The sequence below is a fragment of the Culex quinquefasciatus genome, chromosome 1, assembly GCF_015732765.1.
Source record: "Culex quinquefasciatus strain JHB chromosome 1, VPISU_Cqui_1.0_pri_paternal, whole genome shotgun sequence".
Taxonomy (NCBI): domain Eukaryota; kingdom Metazoa; phylum Arthropoda; class Insecta; order Diptera; family Culicidae; genus Culex; species Culex quinquefasciatus.
The window spans coordinates 7,960,572-7,982,889 of record NC_051861.1 but is presented as its reverse complement, the minus strand read 5'-3'; the positions used below and the strand labels follow the sequence as shown (position 1 = coordinate 7,982,889).

Sequence of the window (22,318 nt, the reverse complement as noted above, 5' to 3'; positions counted from 1 at the left end):
CTTCATAATATTCCTTCAGCGTGTAGTTTGTTGTGATTTCGGTCACTCAGTTTGTGAGTTCCAGCGGTATCAAAACAAATCGTTACTCATTTTATAGCGTGTTTTTCGTTGCAAATTTAAGAGGCGCGATAATATTTTGTGATTTGTGCTTTTATTTATTTATTTTATTTTTTTTCATATTTCTACCTCTTATATTTACGTTATTTTTATGTTCAAACTAAATAGTTTCGGGTTTAAACAAGTATGAATGAAAAGTATTTACTTTAAATTAAAATAACTTTTCAAAATCAGTTTAAAGGTAAACAGAAATTGGAGGGTAAGTTTGGCAAAAAATCAAAACATGTTTCATCCAGGCAGCATGGCAGAACACGTCGAACCCCACCGAAACCTGTACCAAACATTCCTGAAGCACTTCCGGAACCAGCTTCCGGAGGAAAACCGTGCGGCAATCATGGCGCAAATCGAGACCAACTTGGAACTCATGGCAAACGGGCACTCAACCAGCGCGGAACTCATCGCCCAGTCGGTGGAAATTGCGAAACAACGTTTCCATTTGGGCCCAGTCGTCGAGTTTAAAACTCTAGACGACATCTATAAGAATCTTGTGCTATTAAACGACAGTTTCACCGAAACGAAGCGTCTGTTCGACAGACTGAAAAGTGATCGATTGGTCTGTGATTCGGTGGAAAACGCTGCGAAAAGTGTTGCGACCGTTAGAATCGGTCGCTTTACGTTCGGCAGTGTTGAAGCCGGGCCGACTGCCGGCTTGACGCGGAAGAATGTGCTGAAGCAACGTCATCGAATCATGAGTATGGCTAAAGGGAACTTCATGTCGATGATGCGACAGCACTGCTACAGCATTAATGAGGTAAGCTGGTGCAATTTAGGTTTTTTAAGAAAATTCGTTTTTGAACAATGAATCCAAATTTCAGAAAGACAACCCGAATTCCGAGGTCGAAGACATATACTTTGAACTGCGCCGAACCGTTGGGAAGTCGGACGAGCTCGATCTCAAGTACTACCGTCGATTGTTGAAAAAATTCAGGAAGCATGATTGTGGAATCGACCTAATATTCACCGATGAGATGGATAAAATAGATCGAAAATGTTTGATAGAGTAGGTCGAAATAGCAACCACTCGGATTTAAATTTCTAACGATTTGAAATTTCAGCATTGCAAACGATCTAAATTTGCGCACTCGTTTTGATCTTCGAACTAGGTCATTAGTCGTGTTCAGTAGGCGAACCGGGCCAGAAATCGTCAATGATATAATCATTGGAAAGCATTCCGATCTGGGTGAGATGTTCGATCTGGAACCTCCAGGTGCGGCAACCGCTAAGCGCGAGCACAAGCTGGACCCAGTTTTCACGTGTGGATCCCTGAAATATGCACTATCGGAGGCTTTATCAGTAGAGTTGAGCAAGCTTTGTTTCTTTTGTGGTGGTATCTGGTTAATGTTCTGTTTTATTTTCAGAGTCTACGAATCTTTGTCGCATTTGGAGGCCGTGTGGATCGCTCAAAAGTTTCTATAAAATAAGTGTAAGGTTTTAGTAAACCTTAATTGTTAATAATTGCATGTTTCGTCAATTTGAACTGTGTTTTTAAATTTCATATGAATTTGGTAAATCCATTGTTGAATAAAGTTTTCCCACTCCACTAGCAAAAGGCGCGATGTACATTCGGCGAAGAAAAACGAATCATAACAAAGTTACCCCTCCAATGACAGCAGGGTGATACAGTCGTTGGTTATTTCAAAAGATGTTATGTTTGTTTTTCTTAAATATAATGACGGAAATAATGTTTTTTTTTTTTTTTTTGCATATAATGATCAAGTATCAATAAAAGCAACGTTTTTCATCGTTTTTTATGATTATAACATCTTCTTTAGCTTTTATATCAAGATGGGAATTGAAAAATGATGCTCAACATTCAAATGCATTTTTCTCAAAACGCACGGTTTGCACTTTTTGAAATGTTGGCGTCGATATCACAAATTTAAACTTAATTTTAGGACCTTATTCAACCACCTTGCATACAGTGAAAGCAGACAAAACTCAAAATAAGGGAATAGGGGATTTTCTGAGTTCAATATCCCACTTTTCATACGATTTTTGAGTTCAGGTACTACAATCATGAAAATGGTTTTATGGGTTGAACTGAATAATTCGTATGAAAAATGGGATATTGAACTCAGAAAATCATGATGTTTTGTTAGGGTGCACAGCTTTTAAGTGTTTTTAACATTTTTAACTATTCCAAAAGTAATAAATAGCTCAAAAATTTATAAAAGTGAGCAAGTAACTCGAACAACAAGAAGCTCCATTGTTGATATGTCTGAGAATGTTGCTTGAATAGCAGAAAACTGCAAAAGTGGTGAAAATAGGTCAAAAGACTTATAGTGTGACGAAAATGATTATATTTCTCCTACGAGTGCAACCTGTCAAAGCCTGTCGGCTAATTTTTTTCGCGCAACAGAAGAGATTGATCGCACAAAAATCTGTGGTAGAAAAGTATCCACCGGTAGATGCTTTGGTGGATTTTTGACAGTTCAAATTATGTCAAGAAAATCCACCGCGGTTAACCAAATCAAATTAACAAAAGCCATACGAACTTCGGTTTGGTGCTACGAGCATAATATTTTCAAACCGCAATTTTGTCAGGTTTCGTGTAGAATTTTCGATGCGGGTTGTGAGTTCTTGGCGCGATGAGTGCCTCTGACAAAGTCGTTTTCGATTGGGTAACTCACGAACTGTCAACCGCTTGTTTACAAAACATTGTGATTTTTGTCCCGCGCGGTGTTTTTATGGAGATCGCACGTTCTTACTTGTTCCAAAAAATTAGAATCTGTTCTGTGCGATTGTTTGGGTCTCAATTTTGAACATCTCGCAGTGTCACGATGGGAAAACGAAAACGCCAGCAGCAACCGGCGGAAGCCGCCTCGTCGGAACCCAACACCAACTGGGACATTAACGGTTACCGGACGGCGTACGAACCGGAAGAGCACTGGGAACTGCGGCGCACGTTCATGGAGCGCCACCAGCACTGGATTGCGGAGGACGAGCTGGTCTGTTTGGCGCAGGTGTTTGTGAACGTCGAGTTGCTGCACTGCCGGTACCCGCTAGAGACGATGGAGCGACTGCGGGAGCTTTCGAAGGGCGTCGCCGACGAGTACCGGAACTCGAGGAAGAACAAACTCCAGCGGACGTTCGTTTCCGCTTCGGATGCTGCCGCGTCCAAGGTGCAACGGGACCAGGGAGCAGGTCAAGCAGCAGCAGCAGAAGGGACCGATTCAGTTTGTGTCTGGAAGTTCGCGGAAGCATCAGATGGTGGCACCGATTCGAACGCTGGCCGATGTGTACAACAACCTGGTGCTGATGCACAACGATTACGAGTGCACCCAGCAGGAATTTGACCGGATGGGGTGTGGCAACAAGCTGGAAATTGAGCTGTCCAGGGGTGGCAACGGGAAAACCGTTGGTCGCATCAGCGTGGGACAGTTTGAGTTGGCCAGGGCCGAGGGTGACAGTGAGAAGACCACCCGGAAAGCCGTCAAGTTGGCCTTTCTGGAAGCGATGGGCAAGCATTGCTACAAAATAGTGGTGAGTAATGATTCAGATTTCCAAATTTTAAAGTTTTACTCAATCTTCCTCAACCTTCCAGCGTAAAAAGCACGCGGTCCATCTGGCCAACAGCAAAGTGGAGCGCAAGGCCGTCCAGGGAGCCGTCGATCACCGCGGGCGGAAGGTGGTCAACGATTTCCAGGAGCAAAAGATCGACTCCAGCAATCTGGGCTTCAAGCTGCTCCAGAAGCTCGGCTGGAGTGGCGGCTCGCTCGGGTCGAAGAACGAAGGAATCGTCGATCCGATCAACTGTCAGATCAAAATTGGCCGCCAGGGGCTCGGCGGCGGGGCTCCGGCGAAGAAGGAACAGCCCGGGAGGTCCGCCGAAGAAGGGCAAGATCGACACGCGCAACGAAACGTACGGCATCGACATCAACTTTTACCGGCAAACGATGAAGAACTTCCGGGACAGTGGCATCGAGTACGACATGGTGTTCAGCAAGGACTTTACCAAGGAGGAGCGGGCGCTGTTTCACAAGTAAGTTGCATGTTTTTTCCCTGTTTTTTTCGCTTCCATAGCCAGAATCGCGCTGAATAACATAATTTATATCAGTTTAGTAAATATCGAGGCACCTCCAGGGCAATGAAAAAGTTTATTCATTTGCTCAACTAGAAATCAACAAGCTGGAAGTTGTTTTAGAAATAGGTACCCCCCCCCCCCTCCCTCGTAACAAAATTTCCATACAAATTTTAAAAATTATGTATGGATCGTAACACGGCCTCCGAACCTATCTCCTCCCCCCTACTGCGTTACGTAATAAAAGAACGCTCCCTTAAAGGTGACATTTTTTTTGTGATTTGCAATGTCAAGGTAAATTTTATGCATTTTAAGTACTTGAAGTTCACGTGCGTGTTGGGGAAGTGCACATTTGTCTAGAGATTACCTTAATAATGATAATATTGTAGAACATTGCATTACATATTTCAATAGTTAAGTTGGAGTGTCACTATCGAAAATTTATTAGAAAATTTCTGATAACATTTTGAATCGATTGGTAAAACGATTCGCACACTTTCCGTTTTGAATCGCCGGAGCTTAACTAATTTAATTTGGTTAAACAACAACATTAAACATTTTTGGAAAATTAAATTCTTGAGAATAGTTTATTCAACACATAGAAATTCACAAAAAAAAAATCAAAATAATTTTGAAAAGTCAAGAAGCCAAAAAAATTTATATAAAAAAAAATCACAAAATCTTGAAAAATAAAAAAAAAACAAAATTAATCAGAAAAGTTAAAATATTGAAAAATATCAAAAAAAAAAACTTGAATATAAAATAAAACAGCAAATTTTTGAAGTATAAAAATTTAAAAACATCAAAAAGCAAAAAACAATCCTAAAATTTTAAATTTATAAAAGTAAATATTAAAAAACTTGAAAAATCGAAAAGTAAGCCAAAATAAATTAATAAAATTAAATTCCAAAAATCTTGTTAAAAAAACCAAATAAATAAGAAATATCAATGCATTGAAAAATATAAAAAAGCCTATATTTCCAAAATTGCAGTGTTTTTTTTTATAAACCTTTTTAACCTTTTAATAATAAACTTTTTTTTAATAAACCTTTTTTTATATTCTTCAATACATTGATTTTTCTTTTTTAAGAAATATAAAAAAAATTCAAAAATCTTGAAAAATAAAAAATAACAATAACAATAAATAAAATAATTAGTTTAAAGAATTCAAATAAATATTTTAAAAATTTTAAAATATCAAAAAGCAAAAAAAAAATCTTAAAATTTTTAAATTTATAAAAGCATTAAAAAACTTGAAAAATCGAAAAGTGAGCCAAAATAAATTAATAAAATTAAATTCCAAAATTTGCAAAAAAAAAATAATTTGAAAATCTGGTTGTTTGAAAATTAGAAAAGACTCAACCAACAAAATGTGTACATCCATTTCTATTTAAAAGATTTAATGCTCTAAAGTGTCCACATGCTGTCCCTATTCAGACTAAGAAGTCCTAATTAAGTGATATTAAAAACAGACTACACAGACTTTTGTCAAGATTATGACACGGCCTTTTTGAGGAAAATAAAAAATTTTTGGCGATCAATGACCAGTCAAGGTTATTGAATTCAACCAGTTTTTAAACTGCTTGTAATTTTTAGGTAAGTCAGATGAAAATTTACTCCACCTAAAATCTCATATGCTTTAAAAATATATAACATGTGGTTTCATGAAAAAAAACTTTTAATAATTTTAATTTAATATGAAATAGTTAAATAATTTTAAATAATGATAAAAATGAATTTAAATAGCAACTTAAATCAAGATCGATTAAAACCTTGCAAAAATTTTTGAATCTTGAAATATTCCATGAAAATTGGTTTGGTAAATGTCGAAAAGTAAACACAAAATAAATTAATCGATAAATTAAAATTCCAAAAGTGTCAAAAAAAGTTCATCGAGTGATTTAAGCCTTTCTCAGTAGTGAAAAAAAAAGCCTTTTTTTAAATTGCAGTGTTTTGCCTTCCTCACATCAATGAGGAAAGGCTTTAAAATCACTCGAAAAATGAACTTCTTATTACCTCCACCTACGTATACCTATCGACTCAGAAACAAATTCTGAACAAATGTCTGTGCGTGTGTATGTCTGTAATCAGTGCACCGAAAAATATCCACACAATTATCTCGGACTGGGACTGGTCTCATTCGATCCGTCTTGGGGTCCCATAAGACCCTAGTTAATATTTTAAAGTTTAGAAAAGTATTTTAAAAGTAATGCTAAAAAAACGATTTTAGCTAAACTTCGGAAAATTGTAAAAAGGATGGTTTTTAAAAGAAATCATGCTATATATTGTTAGAAAAGTATTTGAAAGATCTTTCCATCGCGTTCAAAAGATTGAAGATCTGACAACCCTGTCGAAAGTTATGAGCACTAAAGTGTTATTTATACACTTTTTTAAAGCCGGATCTCAAATATTTTGTTGAAAAAGTTGTCCGGATCTGTCATGCGACCCATCGTTAGATAGGTAATCAAAAATCCTATCCAACGAGTCCAAAAGATTGAAGATCTGACAAACCTATCAAAAGTTAAAAATCGGGTGAGTTTTCAAAAAGCCGTAAGAGCCACCGTGACCTCCGACACAAATTTTTGTTTTTCTTCAAATTTCAACAATATTTCATTTGTTTTTAGTTTAGGGCACTTGAAAGACGTGTAGTTGAACAATCTAAACCATTTTTGAAATTGGTTTATAGTAAGTAGGTCGAATACCGATGCAAAAAGGCCTTTGTAATATTTTGAAAACTGAAAAGTACTTTAGTGATGTTAATGCATAGGTCAGATAAAGTGTTACTTATATACGACCGTGTGTAATCACTTTATGAATGTAAGGAAGGCACTAACCACCTAAAGTTGAATTAAGTAAGGTTTTTTTTAAAAAGCTTTTTTTATATTTTTCAATACATTGATTTTTATTTTTATTAGAAATGTAAAAAAATAAAATATGTTATAAAAAACCAATAAAAATAAATAAAATCATTAGATTGAAGAATTCAAATATTTTTTTTAAATCAAAAAGTAAAAAAAAATCCAAAAATTTTAAATTTGGAAAAATATTAAAAATAGCCAAGATTTAAAAAACTTGAAAAATCGCAAAATTAAAAAAAAAGAGCTTTTTCTGAGATAAAAAAAAAATGTATCCACATGTTTTATTGACTGTACAAAGAAAATTTACTAAAAATTAAAATGGTTTTTGAACAAATCCAAACCTGCTAAAAATAATTCAACGCGTTTTTGTCTCCTAATTTTTCGACCCGATTTTGAAAGTGGAGGGGGTAGTTGATGACAATTATGTTAATTTTTTTTTGGCCTAAATCAGTTACTAAAAAAAAGAAGTTGTACATATTTTAAGCCCCTATTTCTTTTTTTTCGGTGCGTCGCATCAACCAATTCTATGATTCTCTAGAGCACCGCAACATTTCCGAGGTTTCAAGGGACTTTCGAAGATCTAGCAAGTATCGCTCCTTCCTCCTTCCGCGAATTTCCTTATAAAGCTTGTTTATTGAGAGTCATACACCTAAAATGATAACCAGATCAGATCTTTTGCGAAGCGCCTTTCGACGTCGATCCGGACGACGTCGCCCCCGCCGCGGGATGGTTCTGGGCCGGGTGCGGGTGCGCCGTCAGGTCCGGATAGTAGGGCTGGGGCGGATACACGGCGTTGTAGCCGGCCTGTTGGCCATTTTTGAGATGTGGGTGGCCGAAAAAGGACGGGAAGGCCGCCCCAAAGTCGGAATAGTTGATCGGATAGATGGGATGGGCCTTGGCCGCGGGGGCAGCCGGAGCGGGAGGATAGTTTTGATCTCGCGCCGATTCCGGCTGTTGGTTGTGCTGCTGCTGCTGCTGGGGCTGTTGAGCCTGACTGTTGTGTTGTTGCGGTTGCTGCTGCTGCTGTCCCAAGTTTGCAACTGGTTCCTGTTTGATTGTGACTTGGTTCGTCGCCTGAGCGGAAGCACTCTTTGCTTCCGCCTTCATCTTTTGCTTGGCGCTTCGGAACATTCGAGCGTACTCGGCCCGCCGTCGGTTCCGTTCCGCTCGTTCGTCGGGAGATTCACTTGCTCGGATTTCGCGCATTCGCTGGGCGAGTCGTGCCTTCCGGATGGCCGTTTGCTCTGGTGTTTCCATGGCCCTCCGCAGCCGTTGGCGCATGGCGTTTCGCATTCGACGCAAGGCACGCTCCTCCTCGGTTTCGTTCTGTCTTCGCCGTCGATTGCTTTCGGCGTTTTTGGCCAGTCGCTTTTGGCGAGCTTCCTCGCTTTCGCCCAACATCCGGCGCTGGGCCTTGGTCAGGGTGCTGGAGCTACCGTTGTGACTGCTGTTGCTTCCGGTGCTACTTCCGCTCGTATTGGCCGCCGAGTTGGCTGAATTGTTATGGTCCACCGGCATCGGTACCATCTGCTGCAGCGGCGGAGGAGGAGGTCCCGGAATTTGCTGATGATGGTGCTGCTGCAGCTGCGGCGGAAGCAGATTGTACAAGTGTGACTGATGGTGGTGCGATGGAAATGATGGATTCATGGTTCCGTTTATTGCGGCTGGCAACTTGTTTGAAACGGGGGCTCAAAACAAACCCTAGAAAAAACTTTCTATCTGTAAACACACGCAAATCAGCAATAACTGTGCTGGTCCTCGTTCTGTTTCATGGGTCAAACAGCTCTGCGCATGTGTTTGTGTGGGGCTCTGCTTTACCGATCTCTGTCCGTCATTTTCCTGTATGTTTGGTCTGCAAATGTTTAGATTTTCCGCACTGTGACAAACATGGATTTTTTCCAACCTACGCCCTAATTTCGATTTAAACTCCGCGATGACTACCGTCGCTCCATCTTTCTTGATAATTTAACACCGAATTACACTCGAACTGAACGCATTTCGCTTGTACAATTGACTAAACTCTCGAGTACCGACGATATGCGAATGTGTTTAATTGCTACCTCTCGCAGACGACACTGACAGCTTTGTTTGATTAGCATAGCATTTGTTGCGTGCAAGTTTTGAATTATCTCTGCCTGTTTTATTTTCAGACGATACGCAGACACAAGTGTGCGTCTGTGTGCTTTAGGTAAACGTTAAAAAGCTTTAGACTTTCCTGGGAGCAGTTCGGACAACGACTCAAAATTGAGGTTAAAGATGGTTTAAAAAATATAAATTTTCTAAATTCACGAAATATTAATCTCTGAATGTCGCCCTTTGCAAAATATTAGAATAAAGTCACGAAATTAAACAGATCTACTTTCTTTGTGCTTCTTCTGTTGTAGAAGTCAGTAGAATAATTACATGAGTAAATTTTCAAAACACCCTATGAGTCATGTGTTTCCTATGCAGATAGGACCTTTTGAACATTTAATCTAGAATTCTCGGGTGAGTTTTCAAAAAGCCGTAAGAGCCACCTTGGCCACACCGTGACCTACGACACTAGAGTTCGTTTTTCTCCAAATTGTATCAAAATTCCAACTATTTTTAGTATGGGGCACATCAAAGACGTGTAGATAAAATTTCAAGCTTTTTAGTGCTCCCTATTCAGGCTGTAGTCCCGATTCGCCCCATTTGACGTTTCATTCCGCTTCGCAAAATTTTGAATTGCCCTTATAGATCCCTAAGACGAAGTTCTTCGTCAAAAAAGTAATTTTTTCAGCAGTGGATCACTTTTTTAGTCATTTCGAAGGTAACATGTCAATAGGCATCATGTACATTTTGACACTTTCTGGGTTATTGCATATTCTGAAAGTACTCCTAATAAGCTACCTCTCCACCAAAAATGAGCAAAAGTTACTTCAGTAAAGTCTGTTTAATAATGATTTTAAATAAAGTAACATAAACAAAATATCTGCCATCAGCAGTCCCTGTTTATATAGCCCTGTCAACCTGTCAAACAAAAGACTACATGAACCTCGTGACGAGAAAAAAGCATCATGAACAAAGCGCCATGTACATTCGGCGAAGAAAAACGAATCATAACAAAGCGTCCCCCTCAATGACAGCAGGGTGATATAGACGTTGGTGATTTCAAAAGGAGTTATGTTTGTTTTTCTTAAATAAAACGACGGAAATAATGTTTTATTGAATTTGGATGATCAAGTATCAGTAAAAGAAGCAACGTTTTTCATCGTTTGTTATTATTAGAAAATCTTATTTTGCTTTTATATTAAAATGGGAATTGAAAATGGATGCTCAACATTCAAATGCGTTTTTCTCAAAACGCATGGTTTGTACATGATGCTTTTTGAAATGTTGGCGTCGATTTATGAAAAATACGAACAATAGAGCTTTATGACGTTTCGCGTACACACAGTAGCGCACCATTTGATTTTGCTGGCCGGACAAAATTTAACTTCACTCGTGTACGTACACGCAATACATGCGCACGTAAATAACTCAAAAAAAGTAAAAAAGTCACATTGAAATATCACATGTTTTACACGTGAATCTGCCCCATACGACTTTACATGTAAATGTCATGTGCAAATCACTTAGAAAATATTCATCGCGGGACACGGTAAAGTCAAATGCAAAACACGTTAACTTCACGTGATGACGCACATGAATTTGTAATGCTTTTCACATGAATGTCAAATGATTTTGTAGTGTCAATCAAATGGTTTTCTATTGATATTCAAGTGGGTAAAAAGGGTGGATTTTTTCAATTCTAATTTATTAATTGCTCAGTTTCAGTTATAAATATATCTTTATTTTTTCCTAAATTTTGCACTTATGAAAACAAACATAAATCACTTAAAAGCATAAATATTTCTTCTCTATCACAAAACAGTCAAAGAATAGGGACCAGATTCTGTGTCCGCGTTGAATCCATCGCAATTGATGTCCATGTTAATACTCCAGAAGCGCCGCTCGGCTAGAGTTTCGGTGATGAAGCCGCTCAGCTGATGTTCCGATGCACATAGGATTGACGATCGAGGAGTTTTGCAAATTGTTGGCAACAAAACTCCGGATTTCGATCACGAACACTGGCCGGAATCTATTCTTCTGAAAGCAATTAAAATTTCATACCTACTGTAATATCATTTAGAAGTAATACTTTTCTCTTGTTTTTACTTACCTAGAAATAACCCGTGCAATACAATAATTGTCAAAATATTTACACAAAACCCTCGTTAAAACAATTTTTTAACTCAAAGAGCAATTTTTGCTCCATCACCGTTCGTAGCCATCTTACTTATGAAGAAATTTTCGCCAACAACATTCAAAAACCAAAACATTTCAATCTAACGTGTTTTTCACGTCAAAATCAAAGGAAATGTCGAATGGGGCAAATCTACGTGAAATTCATTTGAATCTAAAGTGAACATCATGCGAAAAAATGATGAAAGGTTTTGCGCTAACGATCAGCTGATTTCAAATGATTTTAACATCAAATTGGTATGAAAAATATGTGTGGGTCAAAGGAAAAGCATGTGAATTTATCGTGTTGATTTTTTGAGGAACTCACGTGAAATAACACTTGAGATTACTATGTTGGATTCTTTCAGTGGAGAAGAAAAGCAACTCGCGACAAAATTTTGAGGCTAGGAATTTTGACAGGTATGATTATCATAAAGTATTCGCCTCCTTTTCTCTCCCACAGAAAACCTGGGAACGATGTAGCTGTCAAACTAGGCCAAAATGTTAAAGTCACTCACAAAATGAACTTTGAGTGATTTGAGTTCATTTCTGACGTCACGGTTTTCTCCTCTATTATCAAACTTTAAGTTGTTCCTACTCATTCGGAGGGTAGCCTGCCTTGTTATCGACAGTCGCCCATTTTTGACGCATACGCAGAAGCAACGAAACGTAAACACGACATTTGGGCTAGCGTCTGACGTACGAAGACGTCATTGATGGCCGTATTTTCCAAGTTGTTTTGTGTAAGCCTTGAAAAGTTTTGTTCCGCCCGCGATGAATCCAGTTTTTCCGACGATGCATCAGGCAAATCTGTATAACCTGGTTCCACCACCACCGGGACCACATCAACATGCCCAGCAGATGCCACCGGCGAACCACCACGGTTCCGTCGTCGGTTCCAGCCCTGGCCAGTTGACCAAGTCCCAGCAGCGAATGCTGGGCGAAAGTGACGCGGACAGGGCCAAGCGACTGGCCAAAAATGCCGAGCGGATGCGCCAGAAGCGAGCGGCCGCGGCCGCAGCAGCAGCAACTGCAGGACAGAACTACGCTGCAGGACCACATCCACCGCCACCCCCACTCCAGCAACAGCCACAGCAGCAACTACAACAACAACCTGTTTTATACAACCTGGTGGGCCCTGGCCAGATGCCACAGCTGCAGCAGGTTCAGGCGCCTCCAGCAGCACAACAAACAACGCAGCAGGTTCCGGCAGGTCCAACGGGTACTCCGAAAGGCTACCTTCGTGGTGAGACGGAAGAAGCGCGACAGAAGCGGCTGGCAAAGAACGCAGAGCGTATGCGCCAGAAACGATCGCTTGAGAAGCAGGCTGCCGTGGCTCAACCCGTTACGACGGCGGCACCGATAGCGCTTCTGCCGGCCAATCCGACTTACGTCACCCTTCAGCCCAACGTATATCTCACCCTTACGCAGACCCCTGCCCCGGCACCCGTCGCGCCTCCTGCTCCGGTCGATCCGAGCTTGCTGACCAAAGCCCAGCGCCGAATGTTGGGCGAAAGTTCCGAGGCCCGGATCAAACGGCTGACCAAAAATGCCGAACGGATGCGCCAGAAACGCGCCAACCAGACGTACGAAGAGTACAGAGCCATGTTGGCCCGGAACGCCGAGCGAATGCGCCAAAAGCGTAACACGCGCACATTTGAGGAGTACAAGATCGCACTAGCAAAAAACGCCGAAAGTAATCGCCGGCGCCGAGCAAACGAGACGCCGGAAGAGCGTGCCTTGCGCCACATGCGGAACGCCATGCGTCAACGACTCCGTCGGGCCATGGAAACCCCCGAGCAGAAGGCCATCCGGAAGGCACGCCTCGCCCAGCGAATGCGCGAAATCCGTTCCAACGAATCGTACGAACAGCGTCAGGTACGACTCGCCAAGGGAGCGGCCCGCGCCCGTCAACGGTTCCTCAACGAGACGCCCGAGGAACGCGCGGAACGCAACCGTCGGAAAGCCGAATACGCACGACTCTGCCGTAGTCCGGATCCGCGCAAGAAGCAACAAATACAAAACCAACCCCCGAGCCAACTCATGGCGGACATCAAAGCCGAACACCACCAACAGGCCAGCTCGTCCTCGACGACCGTACAACCCTCGCTGGAAACGCCAATCCCGGGCTATCCGATCAACTATTCCGAGTTCGGGGCCGCCTTCCCGTCGTTTCTCAACTACCCCATGAAGAACGGCCAGCAAACTTCGGCGGGGCCAGCTTTCAATCCGACGAGCTACCCGACGACGACGACGACGATGGCCGCCGGACAACCGCCGTACTATCCCGAGCTGACCGTGCCGACCCCGGTGATGGCCGCTGGAGCCATCAAGAGTGAAAAGCCCAAGAGTGGTGGCGGTAAGCGGGCACCGAAGAGTTCCGGAGCGCCGCCGACGAGCACAACCACGACGACGACGACGAACTGAGCCGGCGGAGTGGGAAGGGAGGTGGAGGAAGGTGAATATGATGATTATATAAATGTACTCAACACGAGTTACGCAATGATTTAACCGTACGCCGATAAAGTTTAAACGTATATTGTAAAAGTAGCCGTAAGTGATAATCTTAATAAAATACAGCATTAGTACCGCGAAAAAAAGAGGGATGTTTTGATTTGGGATAACAAGGGCGTCTATGGGATCTTATTCTTTGGGGCATTGTTTTGTTCCCAGAGAATTAGGGCAGTTCGTTGTCAATCCAAGAGTTGCATGCAATGCAGTTTCCGTTTGGGATCATAAACAACTCCTCAAAGTTCAACAACGATTGGTTAAGTCCCCACATTGCGCAAAAATATTCAATTGTATGGACATTTGCATGAAAAAACACAAGCCCTATATTATGAAAAAAAAAAAATCGAGCTATTCAATTGTAGGTATGGACATCTGCCTGAGAAAACACAAGCCCTATCCAGATTTTTAAGCTAAACGGCGATCGAATGGTGAACGCCCGAAATGTCAAAATCACACAGTGTTACCAAAATTACGAAAAAAGTGTGCCATGGCATGACAGCCACATTTTTTCCGAATGTTGGTGCTACTGCGCGATTTTTACATTTCGGGCGTTCACCATTCGAACGCCATCTTCCCTTTAAAACCTGGATATTTAAAAAAATCAAGACTATCATTTCAAAAGGGCGTAATATTGAATATTTGGCACCAATTTTTTTCTACTGAAATTCAGTAAAGTTTTACTGAATTTTCATCTACCGAAATTTTAGTAAACGGTTCAGTAATTTAGATTTTACTGAATTCTCAGTTAACTGATATTTGTCACTTTGACAGATGATTTACTGAAATTTCAGTAAAATGGTTGACAAAACAACTAAAATGAGTTGCGTTCGTGAAGTTGAACGGTGCACGTCGCGGTCATCCGACAAGATTTTCGTTGCCGTTTCCGTCTTTGTTGTCCCCCCGGTTGTTTTTTTTTTTCTATCCGGGCGGTTTCGCATTTTCGCATTTTATTTGGTTTTATCTTTCCACAGCCGGCTGTCTAAGATTGAATCATTTATTCTAATTCAATACCAAATAACCGGGAATAGTCTCATCCGCATCATCCGACTGTTTGCCTTGAGAACTCATAATCCATCACACTATTAAACAAAATTTATTGATTATTGGGTCGCATCATCATCCTCTATGATGAATCCTGGCCATTACCTTTACCCACTAACAAAATCCCAAGTAGAAGTAGTTTTTCCGGCACACGTGGGGTGTGGATATCGTATAGAACCCACCCTTGGTAGCAACCTGTGCTAACTAACATTCCCGTCCCAATCCTCCGAGATCTACAAACTGACATGGCGGGCGCCGTTGGTGGCCAACGACTGTTACCTATTTGCTCCAGATCTAGTTTTGATGATCTTGATGTTTTATCTTTTCAGCGCATTAATACATGCTGTTGATAAGGGAAACACCATTAGATCGTTGAAGCGTATGACCGGTTGTATTGATAGGATATTACGGTCCTGTTCAGCAACGGAGAAGGACAACCATGGGTGGTCTCTCATGCTCATGCTCATGCTCAATGGTTGACAAAACAACTAAAATTTCAGCAAAAGAAACTTCAAATTATTTTGCTGAAAATTCAGTAATTTTCTTGTGGCAGTTTGACAGATCATTTGCTGAAGATTCAACAATCGTTGCTAGTATTTCAGTTATCAAAATTTGATTTTGCTTGTCATTGAAAATGTTTCCAGTAATGTTATTTAAACATTTATTTCATCAATCGTCCAAACCTAAAAAACCGGTGGTTAGCATCGAGGCATTTGTTATTACCATTTTTCTTACCTTGGTTTCTAAAGATCACAATACAAAATTTAAAAAAAAACCACAACATGTTTGAAAGAGGATTTTCTCTCGGCAGCATCCAAACAATAAAAGTCATTAGTGACATTTCAGTTTGACAGATATGCAGTTACTGATTTTTCAGAAATGTTTTTGTTCATTACCGAATTTCAGCAAAAGTGATGATTACTGAATCGCATTCAGTTAATTATTTTACTGAAATGGCAATCCGAAATTTGCTGTGCAGGTTTTTTGGGTGAGACTAAGAAAACATCAATTCTTGCTTACTTTTTCAAAAGGTCCTATGTACATAGGAAACCCATGGCGCATTGGTTGTTTAGAAAAAGTAATCTAGAATTTTCCTGTAAAAAAAAACCTTTGAATGGCAATATCTCAGTAACTAAGGGTCGTATCAACATAGTTCATAAAAGTAGAATATCTGGAGTTTTTTTGAAAAGGTCCAATAAACCAAATTTCCAGTTTTTGCTTTTTGGGCGTTTTTGAAACCGCCTTGAGCCAAGGGGGATTAAAAAACACCCAAAAAGCAAAAACTGCAAATTTGGTTTATTGGACCTTTTCAAAAAAAAAAACTCCAGATATAGAAAATTTTCTGAGTTTTTCAAAAGTGTGCAAACATGGGCACAATTTAAAAACATAAAAAACTGCGACTATTTTCAAAAGAGTTACCTAAAAATTGCTATAACTTGAAAACGGTGCACTTATCGAAATTTCACTTTAGTACTTTTTGATTGCAAAATCGATTTTACGTCAAAAAATAAAATTGACAAATTTTTCGATTTTTTTGAAGAAAATCGGTATTGATTCAAAAATTCAAAACTCGGTCAAAGATTTTTTGCCCATAGTCTGGAAATTTCTGAAAAGTAGGCATTTTATGACCTCCAGAAAAAAAAATAGTGTGAACAATAATATCACAAATTTAAGCTTAATTTTAGAACCTAATTCGAGTTTGTTGAAACCATTTTAGTCGAATTTATTGAGTCTGCATTTTACTTTTCATCGGGGTCGGTGGTGTATATAGTACCCAGTTGCCTGCGTTTAATCCCAGTCGACCCCGGTAGGCTTGTTTCGAGACGAGGTGTGTCTGACCCGTCAGATGGGGAAGTCAAATTTAATGTCAATCCCGGCCTAATTTATAGGCTAGGTACTGGACTGACCCATGTGCGGGAGTAGTCTCTCTGATATTGATATGCTCGAGGCTCGAAATCCTCGAAATTAATCTTAGATTACCCAGGGTGGCCACCCAAGTCCTGAAATCGGAAAAGTCGGCAAAAAATCGGAAATTGGGTACTAAAGCCCTATGTAAATTTTTATGTACAACGGTAAAAAACACGATTGAAAACAATTTCTGATCACTTTTTTTCATTTTAATGCGGAGACAACATTTTTTCGATGGATCAACTATGGTCCCCTTGGAACGAGCTGTCAAGTAGACGCTTTTCTGTCAAGAAGGACCGCGAGGTTATTTTTTCAAAATTGATTTAAAAATCCATTTTAAACTCATTGTGTACAACTACAATGGTCATTGTACTCAGAAAAATAAGCTTTATCGCAGTAAGCAATAATATCAGCAATCTAAGCTTCGTTTTAGGACCCAATTTGCGGAATTTGCCGAATTGGGTACTAAAACCCTATGACAATTTTTATGTACAACGGTAAAAATACACGATTAAAAACCATTTTTGATCACTTTTTTTCATTTAAATGCAATAAAAAATTTGACAAGACAACATTTTTTCAATGGATCAACTATAGTCCCCTTTGAACGAGCTGTCAAGTAGGAGCTTTTCTGTCAAGAAGGACCGCGAGGTTAATTTTTCAAAATTGATTTAAAAATCCATTTTAAACTCTGTGTGGTCGTACAAAGAGGCATTGTACTCAGAAAAATAAGCTTTATCGCTGTAAACAATAATAGCAGCAATTTCAGCTTCATTTTAGGACCCATTTTCGGGAAAAAGACGGGAATTTGGAATATTTTGTCAAAAAGTTGTGAAAAGTCAGGAACTTAAAGCTAAACGAAATTCGTTTTGAACACTTAGCAACAAATTTAAGGCTCTTTTAACTATACAAATTCATTAATTTTGGTTTTGTTGATTTGAAGTTGGAATCAGTGAATTGGAAGCTGTTGGACAAATATCAATTTTCTGTTCTTTGCTATATCTGCTGCTAGATGTATATTTTCAGTTCATAGATTAAAATAACGTATCTATTTTTTTTTTAATGAACAATTTTTAACATTTGGTCCGCAAGCTCATGTGAGCAACTCTCTACCAAAACCGGAAATGGATTTTATTTGTATTTTTTTTTTATTTAGCTCAAACTTTGTGGTGGCCTTTCCTATGACCAAAGAAGCTATTTTGTGTCATTTGTTCACCCATACAAGTCTCCATACAATTTTGGCAGCTGTCCATACAAAAATGGTACGTTTTTTGCCTTTCTTACAAAAGAAAGGTTTAAGGTTTGCTTTTGGAAAAACGCTTTTCTCAGAAATCTTCAAAAAATCGTGCACGGCGAGGAATCGTCCCAGGAAAAAAAATCTATTACTAAATTGAAGGTTTAGATGCGCTCTTTCGATTGAATTTTGGCCCGAAACCCGGAACTCAAAGTCTAATTTTTTGAGAGCTCTTTTTCTGCAATACTTGAGCGATGTCTGCATCCGCTCCTAAAAATTTGTGTCTTCCATCATTGGAAAACCGCTCGTAAAACCCACAATTTATATAAGTCAGATTTGTAACCGTGGGGTCGGAGACGAACATTTTATTTTTCGATACACAATTTTCGACCTATAAATGTGGTCAAGGCCATTTCGACGCCAACATTTCAAAAAGCATCATGTACAAACCATGCGTTTTGAGAAAAACGCATTTGAATGTTGAGCATCCATTTTCAATTCCCATTTTAATATAAAAGCAAAATAAGATGTTCTAATAATAACAAACGATGAAAAACGTTGCTTTCATTGATACTTGATCATCCAAATTCAATAAAACATTATTTTCGTCATTTTATTTAAGAAAAACAAACATAACTCCTTTTGAAATCACCAACGTCTATATCACCCTGCTGGCATTGGCGGGAGCGCTTTGTTATGATTCGTTTTTCTTCGCCGAATGTACATGGCGCTTTTTTCATGATGCTTTTTTTTTCGTCACGAGGTTTATGTAGTCTTTTGTTTGATAGGTTGACAGGGCTATATAAACAGGGACTGCTGATGGCAGAGATTTTGTTTATGTTACTTTATTTAAAATCATGATTAAACAGACTTTACTGAAGTAACTTTTGCTCATTTTTGGTGGAGAGGTAGTTTATTAGGAGTACTTTTAGAATATGCAATAACCCAGAAATTGTCAAAATGTACATGATGCCTTTTGAAATGTTACCGTCGATTTTTAGAGGTATTTTTTGGACAATTTCACAGATAACACTATCAAATTAAAAGGATTTAGTTTCAAGCAAAAATCCATTGGAAAACATGCGCCATAAACTGCTTGGGCCCAAAATTTGAAGCTTTTCCAAAATGTATTTCCAGAGATATAGCCATATTAGTATTTTTCGTCTTATTTTTACCCTATTTTTTCCCGTCAAATTTTTGGTGTTATACAGAATCATATACTGAACATCAAATTCAAAGTCCCAGCCCATTCTCGATGGAAAGATCGACAAGTCGACAAGTCGTCAAGTCGTCAAGTCGTCAAGTCGTCAAGTCGTCAAGTCGTCAAGTCGTCAAGTCGTCAAGTCGTCAAGTCGTCAAGACGTCAAGTCGTCAAGTCGAAGCATAAACGCCAGCACATTTACGCTTGCGCGTTTTACGCTGCGCGTGAAAGTGTTCTTTCTGGCTTCTCATAATAGATCGACAAAGTGAAATAGCGATACATATTTTTTTAAGTTAATCATAGACTAAAATTAAAGACTGAGTACCTTTTATTTTATTCTAATAATGTCAATCCAATATTTTTTTCTTAATTTAATTTAAATATCTTGCGACCCATAATGTACCTCTGAAATTTAAAAAAAAATGTAAGAAAGGCTCTATTTCACCTCTGGTGATATAATATCGGGGTTTTCCCGATTTTTTAATAATTTTTTTTTTCACAATGTAAATAAGATTTTTTTGATTTTGGATATTTTTCGATATGTTTTGGGGACAAAAACCCGCAACTTTTGAGCTATAGAGAAGTATGGTCAAAAATTCTGCCGCCGAATTATGAATTTAAAAAAAAAATAGTGATTTGTGGAAAAAAAATAAATTTTATACCAAAACAAAACTTGACCTCAATTTTTTTTACGCAAAATTGCAATAAGTACTACATGCAGATTTTTTGATAAAGGGTTCTGTTTTCATTATATATCCACCGAAACTTTGATTTAACGAAATATTTGCAGTTTTTAGATTTTTAAAATAGTGAACATGAGTGACCATTTCTAAAAATATATTTTTTGAAAAGTTCAGAAAATTTGCCATTTTCTAATGTTGATATCGCAGCAACTAATGGTCCGATTTTCAATGTTAAAACATGAAACATTCGTGAAATTTTCCGATCATTTCGAAAACAACATTTTAAATTTTTTGATTCAAGAATAACATTTCAAAAGGGCGTTAATAATAATAATTAGCATGGAAGTGATATGCGAATAATTTTTTTAAATTATCATTAATTCCAAGTATTTACTAATCCAGCGCATATCTAACCGACAAAATCAACTACTTTTAACTCATTTTAAGCCAATAACTAAGAAACGCTCCTTCTCTTCTCTCTCCACCACAGCATGGCCCTGCAACTGCAGCTGAAGACGCGCAGCTTCGGCAAGGACACCGACGGCAGCCGGCAGTTTGTGCTGCTGGGCAGGAAGCTCTCGCCGCACGAAATTCTGGAGCGCGTCCTCGTCGAAAAGGATCCCATCTTCAGCGAAATGTACGAGGTCACGGGACCGGCTTCCGACCAGCAGCAGGACGTCGTCGACTCGCCGGATGTCATTACGATAGACGATTAAAGTGTGTGTGTCATCTGTCTGCGAATGAAGCGTGTTTGATTTATCCGATTCGCGTGTTCCGGCAGGGCTTACGACGCGGTGGTTCGCTTGATGTGTTCTGGCTGGTTTTGGAGCGTTTTCGTTTGCGTGGTTTGAGTTGCTTGCGGAGAGTGCGCATGGCCTGCCGGATAAGGCGTTCGCGTTCGTCGATTTCGGTTAGGTCGACGGTTTCGATAGCGGGCGGGTCTACGACTAGGCAGTCTTGTGAAATTTCGGCAGGATTGTGTTGCTCGAGATCTTCCTTGAAGTCTTCGTACGGAAGGGTTTCTTCCTTTGGTGGGTCGAAGATACTGTTGAACAGCGTGTCCAGTGGGATTGATACTACAGGCAGTGAGTCCATTTCCTGGATGTGCGAATCTTCCTTGATGACAGTTTCTTCCGGCTGATTGTTGTTCTCACGAAGCCGTTCCAGCAGTTTATTGTTGGCGTTCCAGCGCGCTCTGACCTGAACCATTTCCTCCATTTGGGCCAGCTTCTTCAGACACTCGATGCAAACGGAGCTGTCGGAGTCGTGCCGCAGGTCAACCGTGATGTTCACGAACTGCCTTATCAATTCGGCCAGTCGCTGACCCGCGCTGCTGTCCAGGAACATCGACTGCAGTGGGACGTTCTGCTCGAGGCAAAGTCGACAGAACGGAGTGTTCAAATTTGGCGCGCGATCACGGTCCTGCTGGGCCGGAAGGTTCTCCAAAACAACCGAGCACTCCCGACAGGGATTCGGAGGAATTCCCTCCAAATGCAGCGTCGGAACCCAGTCAACCTCGAGGAAGTCGCTCAGTTTGGCGGGAAATCCGTACACGAAATGTCGCCGACAAATCCACACTTCCGGCCTGGTTCGGCAAGGCGCCACCTGGAGTGTCCGCACCCACAGTTGGTACCGCTTTCTGGCCAACCTGGCATCGGTTTCGTCGTGTGCCGGAACAAACGGGTACAAGTTATAGTGGGCGGACGTATCACAGCTGGGAACGCAGCACCTGGCTTGGGCCCTCTTTCGATTCAGCTTCCACAGGTCCGCGGTGCTGAGAGGAGAAAATACGCACGGAATCGAACCCTCGATTAGATCCGTTCCGATGAAATCCGACGGTTTGAAGTGCAGGGAGCACAGTTGGTCGAATTCCCGCGGCTGGCATGGACGGCCCTTTCTTATGTAGCGTTTGATTGCAGTGTACCATTGCTTCCGATCGGCTGGAACCTGAGGAAATCTACGAAATTTGCAACGGATTATTTTATTGAAAACCCCATTTTATAACTTCTCTCACTTGTAGAGTTTAAGCTTGAATCCAGCTTCTGTTGCGGCTACGTGCATTTCAGGCAAGTCCTCTAACAAAAAGCAGGACATTTTAAATTCTACATTGATTCTATTGCATTAAGAAAACTAATTTAAACTCAGTCTTGAGATTGTGGAAATTTTCATTAGAGAGCCTGGAGCTTATTACACCCTTACCAAAAATCATGACTTTTTGAGTTCCAAATCCCACTTTTCATACGATTTTTTCAGTTCAACCCATATAACCATTTTTATGGTTGTAGTACCTGAACTCAAAAAATCGTATGAAAAGTGGGATTTGGAACTCAAAAAATCATGATTTTTGGTAAGGGTGTAATAAGCTCCAGGCTCTCTAATTTTCATGTGTCGAAAATTTAAAATCCAAACTTGTTTACGTTGACGACGCTGATAAGTTTGAGTGCCCGAGGAACTCACCGCCTGACAGGTAACTCATTTTTCAAGCTGATGGTTTTTTCA

The 22,318-nt window shown here is 40.0% G+C and overlaps 5 protein-coding genes across 7 annotated transcripts; 3 read left to right on the top strand and 2 right to left on the bottom strand.

Moving 5' to 3' along the window:
• Window positions 1-86: 86 nt before the first annotated feature.
• LOC119765646 lies at window positions 87-1,823 on the top strand. 2 transcript variants are annotated; one of them, XM_038249937.1, is made up of 5 exons: window positions 87-298; window positions 354-868; window positions 933-1,117; window positions 1,173-1,415; window positions 1,476-1,823. In XM_038249937.1, exons 2-5 carry the CDS (start codon window positions 359-361, stop codon window positions 1,531-1,533), a joined length of 996 nt encoding a protein of 331 aa, XP_038105865.1. In that variant the 5' UTR covers window positions 87-298; window positions 354-358; the 3' UTR covers window positions 1,534-1,823. The 2 variants fall into 2 exon arrangements, with proteins under 2 accessions (XP_038105865.1, XP_038105864.1); XM_038249936.1 differs by lacking the exon at window positions 87-298 and having other exon boundaries at window positions 335-868.
• Window positions 1,824-2,772: 949 nt separating this feature from the next.
• On the top strand, window positions 2,773-20,560 carry LOC6036509. Its single transcript, XM_038253086.1, is given in 5 exon segments — window positions 2,773-3,239; window positions 3,271-3,600; window positions 3,662-3,945; window positions 3,947-4,099; window positions 20,310-20,560. Coding segments are annotated over 5 exon segments (1,335 nt in total). The 5' UTR covers window positions 2,773-2,897; the 3' UTR covers window positions 20,536-20,560.
• Window positions 7,597-9,088, bottom strand: LOC119766857 (putative mediator of RNA polymerase II transcription subunit 26). Of its 2 annotated transcripts, none has more exons than XM_038253069.1 (2): window positions 8,904-9,088; window positions 7,597-8,848 (listed from the first exon to the last, which is right to left on the bottom strand). In XM_038253069.1, the coding sequence occupies exon 2, from the start codon at window positions 8,641-8,643 to the stop codon at window positions 7,663-7,665; it is 981 nt and encodes a 326-aa protein (XP_038108997.1). In that variant the 5' UTR covers window positions 8,644-8,848; window positions 8,904-9,088; the 3' UTR covers window positions 7,597-7,662. The 2 variants fall into 2 exon arrangements, with proteins under 2 accessions (XP_038108997.1, XP_038109001.1); XM_038253073.1 differs by having other exon boundaries at window positions 7,597-8,835.
• Window positions 11,891-13,841, top strand: LOC6036508 (ensconsin). The gene has a single exon (XM_038253053.1). It carries the CDS (start codon window positions 12,016-12,018, stop codon window positions 13,666-13,668), a length of 1,653 nt encoding a protein of 550 aa, XP_038108981.1. The 5' UTR covers window positions 11,891-12,015; the 3' UTR covers window positions 13,669-13,841.
• LOC6036506 lies at window positions 20,187-22,266 on the bottom strand. The gene is made up of 3 exons (XM_038253061.1): window positions 22,199-22,266; window positions 21,834-21,982; window positions 20,187-21,776 (listed from the first exon to the last, which is right to left on the bottom strand). The coding sequence occupies exons 2-3, from the start codon at window positions 21,911-21,913 to the stop codon at window positions 20,576-20,578; spliced, it is 1,281 nt and encodes a 426-aa protein (XP_038108989.1). The 5' UTR covers window positions 21,914-21,982; window positions 22,199-22,266; the 3' UTR covers window positions 20,187-20,575.
• Window positions 22,267-22,318: the final 52 nt, after the last annotated feature.

Excerpts from the sequence above, each read along its gene's own strand:
- LOC119765646 (XM_038249936.1), top strand. The coding sequence starts at position 341 with ATGTTTCATCCAGGCAGCATGGCAGAACACGTCGAACCCCACCGAAAC. Across the intron at positions 869-932 it reads ACTGCTACAGCATTAATGAG|AAAGACAACCCGAATTCCGA; the intron begins GTAAGCTGGTGC and ends TCCAAATTTCAG. Across the intron at positions 1,416-1,475 it reads TCGGAGGCTTTATCAGTAGA|AGTCTACGAATCTTTGTCGC; the intron begins GTTGAGCAAGCT and ends TTTTATTTTCAG.
- LOC119766857 (XM_038253069.1), bottom strand. The coding sequence starts at position 8,643 with ATGAATCCATCATTTCCATCGCACCACCATCAGTCACACTTGTACAAT.
- LOC6036508 (XM_038253053.1), top strand. The coding sequence starts at position 12,016 with ATGAATCCAGTTTTTCCGACGATGCATCAGGCAAATCTGTATAACCTG.
- LOC6036506 (XM_038253061.1), bottom strand. The coding sequence starts at position 21,913 with ATGTCCTGCTTTTTGTTAGAGGACTTGCCTGAAATGCACGTAGCCGCA. Across the intron at positions 21,777-21,833 it reads TTCAAGCTTAAACTCTACAA|ATTTCCTCAGGTTCCAGCCG; the intron begins GTGAGAGAAGTT and ends CAAATTTCGTAG.